The sequence below is a fragment of the Erpetoichthys calabaricus genome, chromosome 4, assembly GCF_900747795.2.
Source record: "Erpetoichthys calabaricus chromosome 4, fErpCal1.3, whole genome shotgun sequence".
NCBI lineage: Eukaryota > Metazoa > Chordata > Cladistia > Polypteriformes > Polypteridae > Erpetoichthys > Erpetoichthys calabaricus.
Window position 1 is genome coordinate 136639961 of NC_041397.2, and position 23979 is coordinate 136663939.

General features: G+C 38.5%; 1 protein-coding gene across 4 annotated transcripts in view; it reads right to left on the reverse strand.

Annotated features, from left to right (window-relative positions):
- The window catches only part of phka2 (phosphorylase kinase, alpha 2 (liver)), a 148441-nt gene that overhangs the window by 59831 nt on the left and 64631 nt on the right, over positions 1-23979 (reverse strand). For all 4 annotated transcript variants that reach the window (XM_028799823.2, XM_028799826.2, XM_028799824.2 and 1 more), the window contains exons 4-10: positions 23389-23557; positions 13860-13942; positions 12236-12316; positions 10394-10492; positions 7822-7968; positions 3327-3380; positions 1539-1661 (exon numbers count right to left, since the gene is read on the reverse strand). In XM_028799823.2, coding sequence (XP_028655656.2) covers positions 1539-1661; positions 3327-3380; positions 7822-7968; positions 10394-10492; positions 12236-12316; positions 13860-13942; positions 23389-23557 — 756 coding nt within the window. The remainder of the gene's footprint in view (positions 1-1538; positions 1662-3326; positions 3381-7821; positions 7969-10393; positions 10493-12235; positions 12317-13859; positions 13943-23388; positions 23558-23979) is intronic.

Here is a 23979-nt window from a genome sequence, read left to right on the forward strand (position 1 = left end):
GCAGCCTGATAGATGACATTATACCGGCATCTGCCAAACCCAGACTCGCCCATCTGACTGCCAAACAGAGAAGGGTGATTAGTCACACCATAGAACAAATTTCCACTATCCAGTGGCAGTGTGCTTTACAACACTCCATCCAACCGTTGGCATTGACCTTGGTGATGTGAGGTTCGCATGTAGTTGCTCGGCCATGGAAACTCATTCCATGAAGCTCCTGCCGCATAGTCTTTGCCAGTGGAAGCTTGGGATTCTTCAGCTATGGAATCAGAAGAGCATTGGCGATTTTTACAAACCACGCACCTTAGCAGTTATTGACCCTGCTCTGTGACTTTACGTGGTCTTCTGCTTCATGGTCATGTTGCTGTTGCTCCTACACGCTTCCACTTTCCAATAATACCACTTACAGTTGACCGTGGAATATTCAGCAGGGATGAAATTTCATGAACCATCTTGTTGCAAAGGTGGCATCCTATCACAGTACCATGCTTGAAATCACTGAGTTCCTCAGAGTGACCCATTTTGTTTCACAAATGTTTGAAAATGGGAACTGCATGGCTAGGTGCTTTATTTTATACACCTGGGGCAATGGGTCTGACTGAATTCAATAATTAAGAGGTATGTCCCTATAGTGTATCTCTCTCACCCCTTAGCCACCTAATAACTAATTTGTAGAGGGTGTACTATCACAAAAATGACTTAACATCAAAACATCCAGGTGGATGCAACACATTGGTGGATGTTGAAGTAGATGCCCACTATCAATGCAAACTGCTGTGAAAATTATAAAAAAGCACTATGTACGTACATGTAATTAATTATACAGTTTATTTTATTATTATCTTAGCAATCACAGGGAGCAACGCAGGAACAACACCTGGACTGGATGCCAGTCCATCACAGGAAGAATACATATACACATACACTCACACATTCTAGGGCAAATTTGGCAATACTATTTTGCCTAACCTGCATGTCTTTGGATTGTGGGAGGAAACCTGAGCACTCAAGGGAAACTCATTTGGTAGTGTGGAGAACATGCAAACTCCACGAAGGGAACATAATGTAAACCCCGGTTTCTTGACAGTGAGGCAGCAGCTCTTCCACTTCACCACTTTGCTGACCACACTGGACTATTTCACTGTAAACATCATTCTGTAGCAAAAGAATCATCAAAAACAGTCCACCTAGATAGGAAAAACTGGGATAAAACAATGTAATCCATGGGCTATGGATATGTCTTTCATGATGTCAGTCCAAATGAGTACATATGGGAGATTCTGGAATGGCTCCTGATAAAATATTTTGTACGAAAATCATCAAAATCAAATGACAGCATTTCAGAAAGAAAGAATACTGTCATGTCCTTCCAACTCACTTCCAGGCATTGAGCCCCATGTAAACTTAAGTTGATGTTTCCCTGTTTTGTCAGTTAAATATAGGTACCTATGAACATATCCAAAAAAACACACATCATTATTTTATTTAACCCTTTAAACACTTATGGAAAGAAGGTAAGATTAAAAAAGAATTCTAACCTGAACCTGATCTCCATTGAAAAGACCATCTAAAATGAGGTAGGTCCAAAAAACTGGCCATTCACATTCAATATTTTCAAAGAGTTTAAGTTCAGCAGGATCATAGTGCAGTCTCCTAGGGTCCTAAAACAAGAACAGGAAAATGTTATGTTTTCAAAAATTGTGCAATTACAACACAGAAATATCCCAGGATTATTTCTCTGAAGATCTTTTAGGTATTACTAAGATCTCTTATTGTAGCCTGCTACTTCCTCTTTTATAACAAGGATATAAGATAAATTTAATATCATAAGGCAGAAGCATCATCACAAACAGTCCATCTAGATAGGGAAACTACAGTAAAACAATGTAATCCATGTGCCATGGCATTTCAGTCATGATGCTTCAGTCCAAAGGAGTGCTTATGGCAGATTCAGGAATGACTATTGAGAAAATGGTCAATATATAACACATAGACTAAATACAAATTAAGTATAGGTTCAGAAGCTACACAAGCTGCCCTATGCTTTATATTAGTTAGCTAAATACTGTATATGTTATTTATTTATTTATTTTTTGTTAAACACAAGCACTTTTTGGCAAAGAGTCAAATATTTTTATACCAAAAATGCAAAAAAGTTCCTATTACATTTGTTTTGAGCAAGTATACTAGATCTGTTTAAGCAAATATGCACAGGGCACTGTGTGTGATATATCAAAGGTTATAGTTCTGTTTTCATATAGCCTAACTTGTACACTATGTCTGTGCTTGCATAATTTTTGGCTTAAGTTCTTATTTTCTCTCCCAGTTTAAAATATACTACTAAGTCACCCAATACTGTAAATTGCTCTGTGAGTTAATTACTCTGGGTTTATCCATAAATGTGACTTGCTACTGTTACATCTGAGCTGAGGCAAGTTCCTGCTTTACATCTATTGAAGCTAGGATCAGTACTGCCTCATGATGATCCTGCATAAGAACATGAAATAATGAATGGGTACATTTTCAGTTAGGGATTGATGTGAGCTTTCTCAATTGGTTTCTTGTGCAAAGGAAAACAAATCACATTACATGTTACTGTGTTACATTTTATAAGACAACTGGCCTCAGTTACAATGGTGTAAGTTAATCAGATGTATTAGAAGTACTATGTAACTAACTGCATGCAGTATCACTAAAGAAGGTTGATTTTGGCTTAGTGAGTGTGATAAGAGCATTTGTGAGAGAAGCCTTTAGAATTCATCAATATTTTATTCATACAACTGAATATAAGTAGATCACATGACTTTTGAGAGAACAGATTCAGGTTCTTATTTGTAAATTCACTTTAAGGGAAAAACAACTCCAGAGAAATGAGGAATATAAAAAAGTATCATGACTTATAGAATTAAAACAATAATATGTTTTAAAAAACTTTTTTTTAATTTCAGGATCAAGCCCAAGGAAAAAGAATTGTGATTAGTCCACCTTTTGTCCTAATGTTATGGTACTATCCTCTAAGTGCCATAATAATAATAATAATTCATTACATTTATATAGCGCTTTTCTCAGATTACACTGATCTTCCACTATCATTCATACACTTAATTCTTGTGCTGCATACTCTATTAATGTCTCATTGTTGTTGTATACAATGCTATTTCTTATTTTGTGCAACAAAAAAAACTGATGAAAGCTTATATAAATGCTACTGTGATTAAGCCTATTATGATGTTAACAAGAATTAATCAGAAACATTAACAAATCAGCAACGATACAAAATCCTCTTAGACATTGTTAAGATGGTAGAAGTAGATGCTGTTCATTACCTCCCTTGGTGTCTTGTAACCATCTCTGAGAAATCGGCAGCAACCGTAACGTCCCTGTAGAGAAAAATAGGCTAGAATAAAGTACACTTTATTTATACGAATGTGTAATGCATGTTCATATTGATTGACAATTCCAAGTGTTTAATCACAATTAAAACTAACACTGAATGACAATAATGGTTAAGACAAAAACTAAGGGAAAAATATGTCACTTGTTTGCCTAGCTTTTAGTAGCAATAGGATAGTAAATTAAAGATAAACATGTGTTGCCAAAATTGTTAGCAAGTGGGAGTAAAATTATCATTAGATTGACCAACAATTCACTGCAGTAATTTTGTAAAATGTTGTATCTTTGCAGTAGAGTGGAAGTCACGTCCTCAGATAGAGTTTGCAGTTAACTGGTTAATCTAGTTTGTCATTTTCACCTATGGTCATGAGCTCTGCTAGTGTTAAAAAGAATGAGACTGTGAGCTCGAAGTCTTTAAAATAATTTTATTACTGTAACATCACTTCAGTACCATCCTGTTCTAAAAACATTGTTTGGGTAAAGCCATTGCCTGTGTTGTTTCATATAACAGTGGCCATATTATTGTCAGCAAACATGTTGGCTGTTATGACCAAAATCTCTGTGATTCATGATGTCAGTGTTATGACATTATAAAAGATAACCACATGCTTAAATCAGTGTTCAAGATTTTGGATTCCATAAAAAATTTCTTTCACCACTAAGTTGCCTCTCATTTTTTGCTTAGTCAATTTGGCATTTTTGAAATCCTCTCGGAATTTTCATCTCTTGTTAGTTTCTCTGACAATTCAAATTTGTGCCCATGAAAATGATCTTATTTACTAGTCCAAAAATAATCATCACTATTTTAGTAAAACTAACCCAGCCACAGGGGATGCAGAAACCAGTGTGTTTCTTTGTGCCAGTCCTAAGCCCGGATAGATAAATGGGGAGGGTTACATCAGGAAGGGTATCCGGTGTAAAATTTTGCCAAATCAATATGCGGACAACAATACAAATTTCCATACCGGATCGGTCGAGCCCTGGGTTAACAACAACCGTCACCAGTACTGTTAGCCAACAGGGTGATTTTTGGAGTGAGTTGGATGAAGCGATGAACAGTGTACCCAAGGGACAGAAAGTGGTGATTGGAGCGGATTTCAAAGGATATGTTGGTGAAGGGAACAGAGGAGACGAGGAGGTGATGGATAGGTATGGTGTCAAGGAGAGGAATGAAGAAGGTCAGAGAATAGTGGATTTTGCCAAAAGGATGGACATGGCTGTGGTGAATACGTATTTTAAGAAGAGGGAGGAACATAGGGTTACATGCAAGAGTGGAGGAAGATGCACACAGGTAGATTACATCCTTTGCAGAAGAGTCAATCTGAAGGAGACTGAAGACTGCAAAGTGGTGGCAGGGGAAAGTGTAGTTAAGCAGCATAGAATGGTGGTCTATAGGATAATGTTGGAGATCAAGAAGAGGAAGAGAGTGAGGGCAGAGCCAAGCATCAAATGCTGAAAGCTGAAAAAGGAAGACTGCAAGGTTGAGTTTAGGGAGAAGGTGAGACAGGCACTGGGTGGTAGTGAAGAGTTACTAGACAGTTGGGAAACTACAGCAGATGTAGAAGGGTGACAGCAAGAAGGGTGCTTGGTATGACATCTGGACAGAGGAAGGAGGAAAAGGAAACCTGGTGGTGGAACGGGTAAAGTACAGGAGAGTATACAGAGGAAGAGGATGGCAAAGAAGAAAAAGAAGTGGGATAGTCAGAGAGATGCAGAAAGTAGACAAGAGTACAAGGAGATAAGGCACAAGGTGAAGAGAGAGGTGGCGAAAGGTAAAGAAAAAGCGTATGATGAGTTGTATGAGAGGTTGGACACTAAGGAGGAAGAAAAGGACCTGTACCGATTGGCTAGACAGAGGTACCGAGCTGGGAAAGATGTGCAGCAGGTTAGGGTGATAAAGGATAAAGATGGAAACGTACTCATAAGCCAGGAGAGTGTGTTGAGCAGATGGAAAGAGTACTTTGAGAGGCTGATGAATGAAGAGAACGAGAGAGAGTAGAGTTTGAATGATGTGGAGATAGTGAATCAGGAAGTGCAACTGATTGGAAAGGAGGAAGTAAGGACAGCTATGAAAAGGATGAAGAATGGAAAAGCCGTTGGTCCAGATGACATACCTGTGGAATCATGCAGGTGTTTAGGAGAGAGTATCATTGGAGTTTTTAACCAGATTGTTTAATGGAATCTTGGAAAGTGAGAGGATGCCTGGGGAGTGGAGAAGAAGTGTACCAGTGCCGATATTTAAGAATAAGGGGGATGTGCAGGACTGTAGTAACTACAGGGGGATAAAACTGATGAGCCAAAGCATGAAGTTATGGGAAAGAATAGTGGAAGCGAGGTTAAGAAGTGAGGTGATGATTAGTGAGCAGCAGTACGGTTTCATGCCAACAAAGAGCACCACAGATGCAATGTTTGCTCTGAGGGTGTTGATGGAGAAGTATAGAAAAGGCCAGAAGGAGTTGCATTGCATCTTTGTGGACCTGGAGAAAGCATATGACAGGGTGCCTCGAGAGGAGTTGTGGTATTGTATGAGGAAGTCGGGAGTGGCAGAGAAGTATGTAAGAGTTGTACAGGATATATACGAGAGAAGTGTGACAATGGTGAGGTCTGCGGTAGGAGTGATGGATGCATTCAAGGTGGAGGTGGGATTACATCAGGGATTGACTCTGAACCCTTTCTTATTTGCAATGGTGATGAACAGGTTGACAGACGAGATTAGACAGGAGTCCCTGTGGACTATGATGTTTGCTGATGACATTGTGATCTGTAGCGATAGTAGGGAACAGGTTGAGCAGACCCTGGAGAGGTGGAGATATGGTCTAGAGAGGAGGAGAATGAACGGTCAGTAGGAACAAGACAGAATACATGTGTGTAAAGGAGAGGGAGGTCAGTGGAATGGTGAGGATGCAATGAGTAGAGTTGGCGAAGGTGGATGAGTTTAAATATTAGAAATAAGTACATTAGAGGGTGAGCTCAAGTTGGATGGTTGGGAGACAAAGTCAGAGAGGCGAGATTGCGTTGGTTTGGACATGTGCAGAGGAGAGATGCTGGGTATATTGGATGCTAAGGATGCTAAAGATAGAGCTGCCAGGCAAGAAAAAGAGGAAGGCCTAAGAGATGGTTTATGGATGTGGTTAGAGAGGACATGCAGGTGATGGGTGTAACAGAACAAGATGCAGAGGACAGAAAGATATGGAAGAAAATGATCTGCTGTGGCAACCCAAAACGGGAGCAGCTGAAAGAAGAAGAAGACTATTTTAGTAAAACCCTTATCCATTACATGTACAATACCCGGAAATAAAGGAGAACCTCAGAATAGAATTGTGGGTGTTATGAACATATTATGATATCCCCTGTGCAGACAAGGGGACAGACTCAAGACATTCTGGAGGGATGGTATCTCTTGGATAACCTGTGAGCACCTACGAATTCCAAAAAAAAGCTTGGTCAGTCCAGCTCTGCATGTTGCTAGGGTGGTTCTCATCAGAACAAACACATGGAAGGTCAAATGAGCAAAGAACAGTAAATGTTTTTCTTATTAAATATTGTAACAAATTTCATTTGGTCCTCATCAGTTCATGAAGTAATTAGATATGGAATAGTACCACATCAACTGAAATTTGATTTTAACTTCATCAAAAATTTTACAGAACACTGAACAGCTTATATAGGAACAGGTACACATAGAAAATCCTTCAATTTTGGTTCAAATTGTTAAATGGCAGGGGTTAATATCATGGCTGCTCCATTTTTGGAGTTTACATTTTCTCTCAATTTGCGTATGGGTATCTTCTGGGTGCTCTGGATTCCTCCCACAGTCTGAAGACGTGAAGGTCGAATGGATTGCCTCCTGATATGTGTGTGTGTGTGTGTGTATGTAGTGTTTGTGTGTGTTCAACCTACGATGAGCTGGCATTGTGTCTTTGTGCACAGTGCTTGCTGGGATATGCTCCAGCTTCCCTGTAACTCTGCTCTGGATAAGTAGGTTTAGAAAATGAATAAATGTATCGATTGTTCAATGAGGTATGGTTAAAAATGAAAATTTCATGTCAGTTATGTATTTAAAAGGTTGCTTTAGAAATTAAATTGCAGACCTGTGTTTTATAAAGAGACAAAGAAAATGTAGCCATTCTAGTTTACATCTTGCCTGAAAAAGGGGCCTGAGTTGCCTCGAAAGCTTGCATATTGTAATCTTTTTAGCTAGCCAATAAAAGGTGTCATTTTGCTTGACTTTTCTCTAGTTCTACCTAAAAATATCTAAATTTAGAAAAAGGTGTCAATTGCAAAACTGTGTAGTTGTGTGTATGTGAAAATTATTGACAGTCATACATGGCAGTGATACATGGTCTTCCTTTATTCTGTGACTATCAGACAGTACAACTGCAATTAGAGTTCACAAAGCCCAAAAAGAACACAAAGAGACTGCCTTACCTGTAGCTTAGTAATGATCTCATTTTTTGTCAGATTCACAAGGTCTATGTCTTCAACAGCAAAGGCAGGAAATGAAATAACAGATAATAGTCCAGCGTCAATTTCCTTTGAGGTGGAAGCTCTTGGCAGCATGGAGCAAAGAATTGACTAACAACATAAGAAAAATATTGAAATGCGTTATACAAAAAAAATTTACCACTTCCACATTACAAAATAGCTGTTTTATTTTAAAGGAATACTTCACCCCAAACAATATCTTTTTATCTTTTATTTACCCCATGTTGTCTGTAGTGATGGTAAAGGAAAAAAATTAATCTCATGTTTTCATGAAGAACAGAAATTAGGAGTTTACGATACAAGAAGTTTCAAATGGGGCATGATAAGAGCCTATACTGAACAACAGCAAACAATATTAAAATATCTATGAAAAAAATGCTCATGTTGTATAATTAACATGTCAGTTATCCATTTGTATGCTCAAAACATCCAAAGCATGCATATTTTTAGCTAAAGTATTGTTAAAAATACTTCAGTAAAATCAGAGTAGTGCATGAATAGGACATTTATTTCAATAGGAAATTAATCTGTTAAATTAAAGATCAACTTTACCCCTCATTGTTTGGTGAAGAATCCTTTCTTCACATCAAAAGTCAGCAGACTCCCATTGAAGCCCACTGTATCATGAACTTTGTGATCTCTGTTCTTCATGAAAACATGAAATTAAGTATTTAGTTCGGGCATTACTACAAATAACATAGGGTAAGTAACAGATTAAAAAAATATTATTTTTGGGAGTAGTATTACTTTAAGAAACTTCATGGTTATTTAAGATGGCTAATTTTACAAGAAATTTAACTTTTATAGATTTTTTTAATAATAATTAATTGTTTTTTGGTAGGAAAGAATAATAAATATTTTCATTTATCTTTTAAACCTCCTTTATTCTTTACTAGTGGCCAGTGTCTATCCTGACAGCACAGGGTAAGAGCTAAGAACAGAGTCTTCCTGGAACAAAAGTGCATCACTGGACATACTCATAAAGCATTATTATTCCATAAACTTAATCCATATAAGGATTATATGGGTGCTGGAGCCAATCCTGTCACTTGTGGATACAAAGCAGTAAACAATCTTGTACAAGGAAAATAATCTAAAACATAGACCACTCACACACACACATACCAGTTTGGAAAGAAGGTTTGATTTTTAATTTCATAATTGTACTAAATATTCAGGCTATTTTAAAGAATTTGCTCAACTAGGGAAGGTATAGCATTCAACAAAATTAATGAAGCTTTTCTCTCTGTGGCTGCTACATGACTTGTCAGCAACATTAAAAAACCCTAACTTTTTGTAATTTAAAATTAAGCAACACTATTAAAAACCCATACTAAAGCTTGCCTAATATTTTCAATTCTTTAAAATTCCCTGAAAACTCAAAAGCTATATGAGTCACTTAGATCAAACAGCCTATATAAATTAATAGACCAATGTCTATATATAAATCACTGAGCTTCAAAGTTTGTCAAATCTGTTGTGTTGTATTTGTGAAATGTGAGAACTAAAACATTTGAACTACATTCATTAGAAATAATTCAGAAAGAGCTACAACACATAGACTAATAGGCCAAGAATTTGTGAGTCATATGTTAATATCTTGATGGCATGACGTTTCCAGTGGGGCACATTCCTTAATGTGTTTCAAAAAAAGAGTATTGGCATTGTGCACAACAAACTTAATTGTAGATCTACTTTTCCAAACTATTTATTCATTCAGAATAATTATGCAATGACAAATTTCAAGATACAGTATGTAGTAATGGTCTTAAAAATGTAATAGCAAAGGGCTGTCAGGAAAACAGTGGGGTCTTGAGCTGATATAGATCAAGAGAAGGTGGTGCAAGTTGACATCCAGAGACAAAGTAGTGGTGTGGTGGGCTGGAAGGGTGACACCAATTCACCTTGGCCAGTGGGAAGCTTCTCTAAATGCCTGTATTAGTACATAAGAGGTGGCAGGGAATAGCAAGAGCTGCAATGCTAGAAAACATCTAAGGAGTACTAGTGGTTTGGGAAGGAAGCTGAATCCTTGTAAATTATGTGGCAGCTCACAAGGCCAAAAGTGTTCTTGCTGAGTTCTACTGGAAACACAAGAGGATATACCTGGTAGCTGTAATGTGTGTCTATTTGTTTGTGCACGAGCTGAAGAGTGCAATCGTATCAGTTGCCATGAGAGGGCACTGTTGTTATACCATTCCAAGAATAGAAATTCTTGAGTACAACAAAGATCTGGGAAAAGCTAAAACACACAAAAGCTTCTCTTCCGATCTTCTCTCTTACTCTGTCCCTACAAAAGTGAATGATGTAGTTCCAACATACATGAATATGAATACTTTCATCTAGTACAATTATTTTAAAAAGTGTCTCTAAGGTGAATTACATCACAAGTACCTCAGCACGAAGTACTAAAATAAATAACTTTCTGCAAGTATTATTCATTAGAACAGAAAATAGTGTAATTACCAATAATATTCGTAAAGCAGCAGAAATGACCAATGCTTTAAACAATGACTACCTGACAATGCTCCACTTCATCAGGTAACACATGGAGCACTGACTTGGGACCTCCATGTGCTCCAAACAGGTCAAGTTCATCAATGGCCTCCAAGGCTGCCTGTTGTAAAATAGTAAATGACATTTGATCACTGTACTTAAATGTATTAATATGTTATGCAGAACAATTGACATCAGAATTACTGTACCTCATACTTCTCATATACAAGACGATGTCTAATAATTAAAAGGACATAATTCTAATTTTAAAAAGTTATCTTTTAAAGTATGACTGTGCCAGTGTTCACAAAGCCAGGTCCATAAAGACGTGGGTTAACAAGTATGAGGTTGATGATGATAAATGTCTCAGTTTTATGGCAAAATCACTTAATTTCAACTACACAATTGATATAGCAAGTCTCTCTCTTATATACCAAATTTGCAACTCATACAGCAAATGCCACACTTATATTTCAAATATCCATTTTAAATGTCATATATCATATATCTACTAGAGGTTATAGGGTATCACATTAAACACTAAAAAGTCTGAATTAGCATAAACCACAGTAAATCTTGGAATAGAAGTACATAATAAATCAGAATAGTTGTATCATAAATTTGTAATATTAAAATGTGTTCAGAATGGCACGGTGGCGCAGTGGGTAGCGCTGCTGCCTCGCAGTTGGGACACCTGGGGACCTGGGTTCACATCCCGGGTCCTCCCTGCGTGGAGTTTGCATGTTCTCCCCGTGTCTGCGTGGGTTTCCTCCGGGCGCTCCGGTTTCCTCCCACAGTCCAAAGACATGCAGGTTAGGTGGATTGGCGATTCTAAATTGGCCCTAGTGTGTGCTTGGTGTGTGGGTGTGTTTGTGTGTGTCCTGCGGTGGGTTGGCACCCTGCCCAGGATTGATTCCTGCCTTGTGCCCTGTGTTGGCTGGGATTGGCTCCAGCAGACCCCCGTGACCCTGTGTTCGGATTCAGCAGGTTGGAAAATGGATGGATGGATGGAAATGTGTTCATCAATTTAAATGCTTAAAGTCTAAATATTCTTGATTGTAATAGAAATTTTTCATTTTTTACCTTATGATAAAGATTTGTTGAGGGCTAGATCTCTAAGTTAAAGATAAAAAAAATAAATGTAACTATTACTGAAACAGTCTAAAATGATACCCTACATGCTTATGTATGAACTTTGTCATTTTTAATCTTCAGAGAGTGTCTTTTAGAGCATTAAGACCACTGGTAAAGAATAAAACATCTAAAATATTATCATATTCATGATCAGCAACATTGAAATAGAATAAAATGAAACTCCACATGTTTGAACTACAATCTTCATTTTTTTGAAGTTTTGTGAAAAGGAGTAACTTTGACCCATCATATCCCATTAGGGGATGAACCCTTGGGGTTCCTGTAGACACCTACTGGTTTACTCTTTATCATAAATGTGCACTTTCCTGCACAAAATATAGTCCAAAAATGGCTTAAACATATGTTTTTACAGGTCTAGAGGGCCAAAAATAGGTTGAAACCCCCACAACCTTGACATCTTGCATAACTAGACAACGAGGTGAACAATATATCTTATGTGGGGGCTTTTCTTGTAATGAGTCAGGACAAAAAAAAATGAAGTGATTTCAAAGCATTCATAAGTAATTGCTGTGAACACAAAAAGGAATCTTTTCTTTACACAAATGTTTAGTGGGAACATGCCTAATGTCATGTAGATCAATTGCATCAGAGGTTTTAAAGAGCAACTGTATGAACTACTGAAACAATTTATTATCTGTTCAAACATACTAAATGAGCTGAATTCATCCTGTTGCTTATATATATTTTATATTCAGCCAATCACCAATACCTTGGCCATTCCAACTGAGCTACCATTCAGTTCTGCAATTCCTTGATTGGTTTTATCTCCACGCTCCCACATTCCATAATCCTGAAAAACAAATTCACTATAATCAGAAGTGATTTAAAACATATGATAATCATTCTTTGTTACAAAAGTGATTTTCTACCTCTTCTTGTTTCATATTAAGTGTGGAAAGAAATGAATGCAACAAACAAATAAGACATTCACAAAAGACAACAAGAACTAATAATGAAAAAACAATGGGTTACATTTGTATAGAGAGGTGATTGAATTAGCAAGTGTATGAGTGTGCAAGCATTAGATTTTTATTTAAGATTATAAATGGGGGAAGGCAGAGCAAGGAGGAAGGAGAGGGCAAATGCCTATTGCGTTGATTACCATTTATCTTAGTTATATTCTTACAACTAAAACTGCAATGTAGGACCTGGTCAGAAATTGAATTACAGTCTCCTTGTCAGACCCTGCTCATAAGAGAAAAGCCAAACATCTTCAAGCCAGTAACAGAATAATGCCACTAGGAGGTAATGATTTCCAAAAAAAGTAACTAATCCAGAGACACATAATTTGGAGAAGGGCCATGGTGGACAACAGATATTTTAATAATAGACCTCCAGCCAAATAAATGGTAGTAAGTAAATCTGCTCAAAACATTTACAGACTTAGATGCTATGCATTTTTTTGTTTGTTTACCTGTTCACCACCCCCAACATCTACATATATGTCTTATTGTTTATTGATTGTGAAAATGCAGATGGAGAAGACCTTATAGGATGCAAAACCCCTAACAGTATCACTTACTGCACGTGGAAAAACATTTTGTTTTGGGGTTGCCACAGCAACATTCAGATGGTGGCAGAAAGTAAAATGTCGCCTTGACCAGTAAAGCAGAGAAAAATGTGAGATAAAGGAGAGGAAGCCAGGCATGTGGAAGACGCATCTATTTTTTGTTAACTAGAAACATGCACTTCACTATCCCTAGAAGTGGTTACCCCAAAGACTTTTCAGTACAGATGGTGACATCTGAAGATTAGCATAATTTTTTTTTTGATTTTGATATACTTTGTTTATCCCTGTGGGGAAAATGTCTTTTTGCATGACCTTTGGGATCAAAGCACAGGATCAGCCATTGTTCAGCACCCCAGAGCAATTTTCAAGTTAAGAGATCAGTTGTGGAGCGGAATCCACATTGCTAAATGGTGAAGCTGAACTGGGTTTGTTATGTTGTAATAGCACGCATCATTACATTCTATATTTGCATCCATCCATTTTTTTTGTCAGTAAGCATACAGCTTACTAAAACTGGATTATACTTTAAGAAGTGTCTTTTTTTTATTATGAATTTGCTTGCATATATTTTTCCCTTTTTTCTTATACATACACTTATAACACATAAGGGTCATTCTGATTCATTTTAAGAACTTTATATTGTCCAGACACTTTATTATTGCACTCTTGCTAGATACAGTGCTAGGCAGCAGAGATAAACCGACAGACCATTTAAGGTAAAACTAACATATTATAAAGGATGAAACTCAGTTCTTTCCAAAAGACACTAAAACAACAACCAACAAGTTACAGCAATCAATAAATTTCAGTATAGAGTACTTACTGCAACTTTGTAAGCTGCTTCAATATAAAATATCAGGTTCTGAATAAAATCTACTTCATCCAAATTTGAAATGATGCGCAGGCCTAAAAAAGGTGAAGATAAAGCAAGAAAGAAACATAACTCATTACACTATTTGTACTGCCATGAGAATGGATGTATAGAGAGAGGCCCACAAGGCAGAGTATGGGACCATGAGATAAGTCTGAGTCAAAAATGTAGCTAAGGCCAAAAAAAGTAAGTCTGTAAATCGTTTGATAGTTTCAAAAAGTTAAGCTAAACTCAAAGTCAAAATAAGCTTAGCAAGAAGTTGAAATAGCAGAAAGAAGTATAAAGAAACACACACTAAGTCTTTTAGGAGATGACCAGAATGTTAGCTATCACTTGACATGTTGTGGTGGGTTATAAAGCATCACAGGAATGATTTCATGAGCATGACTTTTGGGAGTCTCACCCATTAAGACATCGGTGCACATTGGGGCATGGCAATGGAACCACAAAATCGTCAGCCCAATGATAAATGAAACAGAAACATGATATATATAAACCGCGCTATTAATAAAAAATATCATTTGTCCAAAGATAATAAAGTAAATAATAATAAACTTGGAATCTCTGCGATCCAAAACCGCTACAAAGTTATAAGTGACTTTTATAAAAATTATAATAGACAGAAAAAATAACACTATCAGATGAAGAACCATTTTTTTTACTTTATCACCTCTTTCACATTTGCAGCTTAAATTGTAGCCAATGTAGTTCACAAGATTGGAGCACCCTTTTTTATTGCACATTGTTTATGCCTTTGTCCTTAATATTGATACCTGTCATTTTCTTTTCTCCCTAACACACAGCTTTTCTAATAGCTCAGTTTTAATCTGTACTGAATTGATTTAATTAAAATTAGAGAAAGAGCTAACCACTTTTTATTTTACATTTAGATTTCTACTAGCTACATGAAAAACATAAACACATCTTAACTGATCATTCATATCCTATAATGGTTATAAATAAAGCAAATATGAGTATCCACTATAGAGAATAGTCATTTGAATACAGAAAGTGTGACATTGTGGCCAAGGAATTTGACTTTTTAAATCACAAGATTTCTGGTTCACTTTCCACCTCTGACTTGCTGTTTGATCTTGAACAACTCACTTAATACATTTGTGCTGAATTGTACTGTATTCTGAACTTGTAATTCACCTTGGACAAATATTAAAATTTATGCAATAACACATATCTCAAAGGATAATATCTGAGTTTACCCACAATGGTTTGCCACAGAAATTTCCCTCCTCAACATTGTGTAGTCTTGGGGAATGATCCATTCATTTCACGACACCAGCCCTTCCTGCCATGTCTTCTTCTGTCTTCCCATTGGACTCATCACAGTGTAACTCTTTAGCCAGGGGTTTCACTCCCTTTCCTGTCTTTATTACTGAAACTCTGAACCTCCACCTCATCATTTTCTCACTCCTTTCAATTGTTCCTTCATGTTTTTTTTTTCATTAGTCACATTTCATTCCCAGCCATCATTTTCCTTCTCATGTAGCTGCATAAACACCTCCAGAGCCAGACAGTCTCCTTTAGAATTCTGCCAGGTTTTTTCTCTATATACACTTCATCCCTGTTACCAATAGAGTATTCACTTCCAACACAAGACATTTAAACTATTTAATTAAATTTTCCTATTTCCCATAAAAATAACTCCTCTAGCTTTGCCTTACATCAGCATATAGCACCTTTCTGACACATTTGTTCAATAAAGAAATGCAGCATTTGTTGTCTGAAGACTATTCCTTATATACATTTTTTATAAACTAACTTCTAGTGGCCCATGCATTGAAGCAAGTGTCTCTGAACCACATTGTTGCATCTGCAACATCGCCAAACATCTACTATCTCTGTGCTACCTGCTCCTTTACCACTATTAATCAACTCAGTGTTTTCTAAATTCTGCTTTAGGCCTTTCTTATGCCAGTTAGTGTGTCCAATTCAGTATCCTCTAATTTACTTTTGCTTTTTACCATCAATATAGGTTTACTGGCATACAACAGCTTCCACTGCTGTCTCTTCTATACCTTATTGGTCACCAATACTCCATTACTACTTAGAACAGCTCCAGACTTAGAACATGATGCCATCTGCTAATCTAGTCATTATTCATGTACTAGCCAACCCACGGCGTAGCATACGCAGCATAATTATTTATTGATGGGTGAACACTTCCTGAAAGAAACGGTTGTCCAAATGAGGTGGGTTTGAGGATACGACTGTGAGTGAATGAAAAGATGGAACTCTGGAGAGAGCAACATACAATTGTCCGTGACTGAAAACTGGTTTTGGCAGATACAGGCATATCTTTTTGAAAGTTTGGCCCTGTGCCTTATTAATTGTCATTGCAAAGACCAATCTAACAGGAAATTGTCTGCGTGTAAAAGTAAAAGGCAAATTTGAATCTGATGGGGTCAGGGATATCTCGGAAGTGAATGGTGATAGTAGCTGGAAGCATTTGGGACATTGCCACAATTTCTGCCTCGCCACCATAAACTCCGGAAGTATTCATGTAGTCAGAGTATTGTTGAGCAGACTGTATGACAATGCTTCCGTGACTAAGAACAACGCTCTGTCGTGCGTACCCCATGGCCTTAGAGTTGGCGGGCGGGGCTCTGTCGTGCATACCCCATGTGCACTGCCTGCTCATGCCTCGAGAGCGAGGGTGGACGCAGGAGGAGGGTTAGAGTCGGCGGGCGGGGCTCTGTCATGCGTATCCCATGGTTTTAGAGTTGGTGGGCGGGGCTCTATGAGTTGGAGGGCATGGCTCTGCCGTGCGTATCCCATGGTCTCTGTCTTGCGTGCCATGGTCGGCTGCTTAGTGAATTATTGGTGGGCGGGGCTCTGTGAGTTGGCGGGCATGGCTCTGTCTTGCGTCTTGCCTGCCATGGTCGGCTGCTTAGTGAATTATATATATAGATACTCATACAGACACTACACTTTGATAAACTTTCATTCACACCTGTTTTTCTCAGCTTCCACCTCACCACTTAAACCAGCTGCCTACCATGTGCCCTTTCAAAATAAACAAATTGAAAAATGGACCTACTTTTATATTTCCTGATTATTTTTGTGCAGATTGTGTCCAAAAAATTAATTTACTTTTAACTTTTACTCATAACTATCGTAGGTATTAGATGCAGTGTGATAAGTTCCAAAACATTATACTGTATAATACTCTTGGTTACTGTATACAGTAGTCTTACATTTACCCCTTAACCTAAAAACTGATCAACAAAGTAATTAACTAGAAAATCCAGACAGTCCACTAGAAAGGCACACTTACTGCATGATTTCATTAAGCAGCATAATCTGTATAACTATTTTAGAATCAAAGCATGTCCCTTCTTGTGAAAAGCTTAAGACTATTAAAAACATAATCGTGTATAAGCTTCATGGTTGTATATTATGCCAGTGTACATGTTCTGCTGTTGCATTTTATAATTATATTTTTACATTTATACTAAAATGTACATTATTACAAAAAAGTAGTCTCTTGGTAGTACAACTCTTATAATCCTCTATACATGTTTCACAGCATAATGGCCAACAGATGTCTGGTAACATAGGCTTACTCAACTTGCCACTATAAAATCTCTCCTTTGGGGCGATGTCCTGATTTAATCTCTCTCCATATCCATCAGAGACTATTCCCATGTTCTTGGGGAAATAATCTAAATGAGACTGTAGGAAATGAAAAGACATGTTTCTCCCAAGTGAAGAGACAAGCTCAACTAGTCCCTCATAGTTTTCCATCTTTGTATTCCCAGGGAAATTGTGGAGCACAGTTTTAAATGCCTCTCAAGTTCTTTTTGCAACTTTATAAAGCTTGAATTTGAAATTTATGTCCTTGAAAAACTCCCAGATATTAGAAGATACCTTCTTTTATTTTTGCACCTTTTGTTGTCTCAATAAAGTCAGGATGGGTGTTCTTTTACTGTTTGCTTACCTACTGGCTGGTCAGGACAATGGATGCATCAATCTGACATTGTATTATCTGTATAAACTATTTAAACAATAATTTTCTCTCTTCTGAACAATAAAAAGGCATCTTTCTAACCTTCAAAATATAAATACCTGGCCTTTCTTGAAAGAACAATCTTCTTCTTTCGGCTGCTCCCGTTAGGGGTTGCCACAGCGGATCATTTTCTTCCATATCTTTCTGTCCTCTGCATCTTGTTCTGTTACACCCATCACCTGTATGTCCTCTCTCACCATATCCATAAACCTTCGCTTAGGTCTTCCTCTTTTCCTCTTCCCTGGCAGCTCTATCCTTAGCATCCTTCTCCCAATATACCCAGCATCTGTACTCTGCACATGTCCAAACCAAAGCAATCTCACCTCTCTGACTTTGTCTCCCAACCATCCAAATTGAGCTGACCCTCTAATGTACTCATTTCTAATCCTATCCATCCTCGTCACACCCACTGCAAATCTTAGCAGCTTTAACTCTGCTGCCTCTAGCTTTGTCTCCTGCTTTCTGGTCAGTGCCACCTTCTCCAACCCATATAACATAGCTGGTCTCATTACCGTCCTGTAGACCTTCCCTTTCACTCTTGCTGATATCTGTCTGTCACAAATTACTCCTGACACTCTTCTCCACCCATTCCACCCTGCCTGCACTCTCTGTTTCACCTCTCTTCCATAATCCCCATTACTCTGTACTGTTGATCCCAAGTATTTAAACTCATCCACCTTTACCAACTCTACTCCCTGCATCCTCACCATTCCACTGACCTTCATTCCTCTCCTCTCTAGAGTATATCTCCACCTCTCCAGGGTCTCCTCAACCTTCTCCCTACTATAGCTACAGATCACAATGTCATCAGCAAACATCACAGTCCACAGGGACTCCTGTCTAATCTTGTCTGTCAACCTGTCCATTACCATTGCAAATAAGAAAGGGCTCAGAGCTGATCCCTGATGTAATCCCACCTCCACATTGAATGCATCTGTCGCTCCTACTACAGACCTCACCACTGTCACACTTCCCTCGTACATATCCTGTACAACTCTTACGTACTTCTCTGCCAATCCTGACTTCCTCATACAATACCACAGCTCCTCTCGAGGCACCCTGTCATATGCTTTCTCCAGGTCCACAAAGACGCAATGAAACTTCTTCTGGCCTTCTCTAAACTTCTCTATCAACATCCTCAGAGCAAATACTGCATCTGTGGTGCTATTTCTTGGCATGAAACCATACTGCTGCTCTCTAATCATCACCTCACTTCTTAACCTAGCTTCCATTACTCTTTCCCATAACTTCATGCTGTGGCTCATCAATTTTATTCCCCTATAGTTACTGCAGTCCTGCACATACCCCTTATTCTTAAATATCAGCACCAGTACACTTCTTCTCCACTCCTCAGGCATCCTCTCACTTTCCAAGATTCCATTAAACAATCTAGTTAAAAACTCCACTGCCATCTCTCCTAAACACCTCCATACTTCCACAGGTATGTTATATGGACCAACGGCCTTTCCATTCTTCATCCTCTTTATAGCTGTCCTTACTTCCTCCTTGCTAATCCGTTGCACTTCCTGATTCACTATCTCTACATCATCCAACCTCTTCTCTCTCTCATTCTCTTCATTCATCAGCCTCTCAAAATACTCTTTCCATCTGCTCAACACACTCTCCTCGCTTGTGAGTACGTTTCCATCTTCATCCTTTATCACCCTAACCTGCTGCACATCTTTCCCAGCTCAGTCCCTCTGTCTAGACAATCAGTACAGGTCCTTTTCTCTCTCCTTAGTGTCCAACCTTTCATACAACTCATCATATGCCTTTTCCTTAGCCTTTGCCACCTCTCTCTTCACCTTGCACCTTATCTCCTTGTACTCTTGTCTACTTTCTGCATCTCTCTGACTATCCCACGTCTTCTTTGCCATCCTCTTCCTCTGTATACTCTCTTGTATTTCCTCATTCCACCACCAGGTTTCTTTTTCCTCCTTCCTCTTTCTAGATGTCACGCCAAGCACCCTTCTTGCTGTCACCCTTACTACATCTGATGTACTTTCCCAGCTGTCTGGTAACTCTTCAATGCCACCCAGTGCCTGTCTCACCTCCTCCCTAAACTCAACGTTGCAGTCTTCCTTTTTCATCATCCACCATTTGATCCTTGGCTCTGCCCTCACTCTCTTCCTCTTCTTTATCTCCAACATCATCCTACAGACCACCATCCTATGCTGCTTAACTACACTTTCGCCTGCCACCACTTTGCAGTCTTCAATCTCCTTCAGATCAACTCTTCTGCATAGGATGTAATCTACCTGTGTGCATCTTCCTCCACTCTTGTACGTAACCCTATGTTCTTCCCTCTTCTTAAAATACGTATTCACCACAGTCATGTCCATCCTTTGCCAAAATCCACTATCCTCTGACCTTCTTCATTCCTCTCCTTGACACCATACCTACCCAGCACTTCCTCATCTCCACTGTTCCCTTCACCAACATGCCCATTGAAATCCGCTCCAATCAACACATTCTGTCACTTGGGTACACTGTTCATCACTTCATCCAACTCACTCCAAAAATCTTCTTTCTCACCCATTGCACACCCAACTTGTGGTGCATATGCACTAACAACATTAATCAATTTCCAGCTTCATAATCGTTACTCTGCCTGACACTCTTTTCACCTCCAAAACACTCTTGACATACTGTTCCTTCAGAATAACTCCTACCCCATTTCTCCTCCCATCCACACCATGATAGAACAATTTGAATCCACCTCCAATCCACCAGGCCTTACTCCCCTTCCATTTAGTCTCTTGCATGCACAATATATCAACCTTCCTTCTCTCCATCATATCTGCTAACTCTCTCCCCTTATCAGTCATACTGCCAACATTCAAAGTTCCTACCCTCAGTTCCACTCTCTTTACTTTCCTCCTCACCTCCTGCCTCCGGACATGTCTCCCCCCTCTTCTTCTTTGGACAACAGTAGCCCAATTTCCTCCAGCACCCTGTTGGCTAACAGTATTTGTGGCAGTCATTGTTAACCCGGGGCTTGACTGATCCGGTATGGAAATTTGTATTGTTGTCCGGATATTGACTTGACAAAATTTTACACCAGATGCCCTTCCTGATGTAACCCTCCCCATTTATCTGGGCTTGGGACCGGCACGAAGAAACACACTGGTTTGTGCATCCCCTGTGGCTGGGTTCTTTCTTGAAAGAACAATAAGAGAGGAAAAAATTACTGATTGTGATCAAAATATGTGTAGCAAATACTCAATTCTGGGTTGTTTCTACCTTTACTTCTTTTCAGCTTAAACTATATACCATAAAACAAGTGTCACTTATTTTTAGAAATAATCGATTATTTTCAAAATGGCATTTTCACTGAATCCAATATCTTTTCGAAACAGTTTGTGGTAGAGAAATTCCAAATTCAGAAATAGATCCAGCATACATAAATCTATAAAATATACTGACATTTTTGCTGGGAATTATTTTGGGACAGACCAGAGTTATATAAAATAAAAATAACATGAGAATTTAAACATTTATATTAATAAAAAAAAATAAATAAACAAGGAATCAGCACAAAAATTTAATAAAACTTTATTGATAGTTTTAGTTCAGTGTATTTTGATTGGCATAACAGGCATACAATATATGTTAATTTGACTGTACAACTACTTGTATAAATTAATTAATTCACATTCATTTGTATTTGCAAAGCTGCATTTTAATAACAAAAAAAAATGTGTTCTTTTGCAGGCACCAAAGTAGAGTGAGCAAGAGGTTGTATTGAAGACCACAAACTAACCAGGCCTCTACTGACTCACTATGGAACTCTAAACAAACCAATTAATCTGCTAGTTCTACAGTATTAGGCATATGAAATTAACTGTGAGCGGCACAGTACCATAGTGGTTAACACTGCTGCCTCACAGGGTTTAAGTCCCAGCTTGGTCATTTTCTATACAAAAATTTGCACATTCTTCTTGTTTCTATGTGAATTTTCTCTAAGTATACCAGTAGTAGGGCAGCACGGTGGCGCAGTGGTAGCGCTGCTGCCTCGCAGTTAGGAGACCTGGGTTCGCTTCCCGGGTCCTCTCTGCGTGGAGTTTGCATGTTCTCCCCGTGTCTGCGTGGGTTTCCTCCGGGCTCCGGTTTACTCCCACAGTCCAAAGACATGCGGGTTAGGTGGATTGACGATTCTAAATTGGCCTTAGTGTGTGCTTGGTGTGTGTGTGTGTCCTGCGGTGGGTTGGCACCCTGCACGGGATTGGTTCCTGCCTTGTGCCCTGTGTTGGCTGGGATTGGCTCCAGCAGACCCCTGTGACCCTGTGTTCAGATTCAGCGGGTTGGATAATGGATGGATGGATGTATACCAATTGTCCTCCTGTATCTTAGACACAGGTCCCACTAATTGATGATTCTATAACTGATCTGTCGAAATAAATGTGAGTGAGCTGTGCCTCTTCCCCAAATGCCCTTCTGACGACACAGAACTAGAACAAGTTAATTCAGTTCAGGGTCACTACTGGCAAGACAGCAACTAGCCCAGTAAAGGGCAGCAGTCCATCACAGAGCCTATTCACCCACACTTACAAAAGGTCAACCTGCAATCTTCAATTAACTTCACACTAATGTCTTTCCAGAATCAGAAAAAGGCACATTTGTGCTCCAACTGCAGAACATCTGAGGAAAGTGAAAAACATTTTTTCGAGCAACATATGATTCTGCATGTGGCTGACATGACAGAGCTGCAGTTAATGTTTCTTCTCTATGCAGCCAATATCTTGGATGCAAACCCTGAATCCAGTTGTTGCCCACTTCCCCTATCTGCCTGGGTTTCCCTCCAGGTTCAGGCTTCTTGACAATACCCAAAGATGCTCCAGTTAAGTTAACTGGGAGTTAAAAATATATCCACATACGAATGTGGGCGCATGTCTGAATGGATCCTGCAATGGACTTGTGGTCCGACTAAGGTTGTTCCCTGCTTTGAGCCCAGTGCTGCTCTCTCCTCAGTGACTCTAAATTGGGTTACAAGGGTTGGAGAATGTGTGATTCTTTTCATTTCACTTAATAAAATACTGGCCAGTAATATATAATGTTAAAATCACAACTTTAAGTAGGGAAGGTCCTATGCTATATGCCTCAGATTTTTGAAATGACCCACATATTGAACATTGGCAGCCATGCTATTCCTTTCTTTCTATGAGCTTATTGAAATATGTAACTGCCAATAATGCTTAAATATGGGGTGAATGTTAATTCCAGCTATGCTGACTGGACTTACCAAGCTCATTAAATAGTGTTTTTAGCATTCCTTTGGATGAAAGAGTAATAAAAAATTCTAAACAGATGTAACCATTTTGTAGATGAGAAAAGAAGTGTTTAACATATCCTAAAAAAGAAAATAGTGGTGTTATTCAATTCAACGACCACTCTACTTACACATTATTCACACCCTCCTTCCTGAAATAATGACCAGGTTAATTTTCAGCATCTTACCTGAAGCTGTCATCTGAGCCAGAAAAAGGAGGTAGAGAGATGTAGCATCCACTTGTAGGTGCCCCCATTGGTCATCTCCAACCACTGTGCTGCAAGTGCTTGTGGAGTACTTTGCATGAAGGCAGTCTTTTGTACTCTGTGTATGCTTAAACTTTTCCACTTTCTCCACCTGAAACAAAGGTTTTGCTTATACAACTTACAGAAAATGATGCTACACTCTTACTGTTTAAAGTTACAATATTTGGAATTTTGTAATCTCTGTGACTTATAATCAACAGAGGTAGCATGACAGGAATTTGTCCAGAAAGCTAAATCAGTCTACTAAATGCCAAAGAAACCAACTGCATGAAACCAGAGACTCCCTGGAAATCTATACAGACAAAGAAAAAACCGTCAAACTCAAAAAAAAGGTAATTCCTCAAGCAACTAAGTTGAGGGCGATAAGGTGGCAAAGATTTACAAATAAAATACACTCCTGAAAATATTGTGAATTATAAACATAATGTCGCTGTCAGATTTATATAAACCAATCAGCAAATAAAAATGCTAAACATTTACAACAGAATAAATTTCCACTGAAAGAGCCAAGGG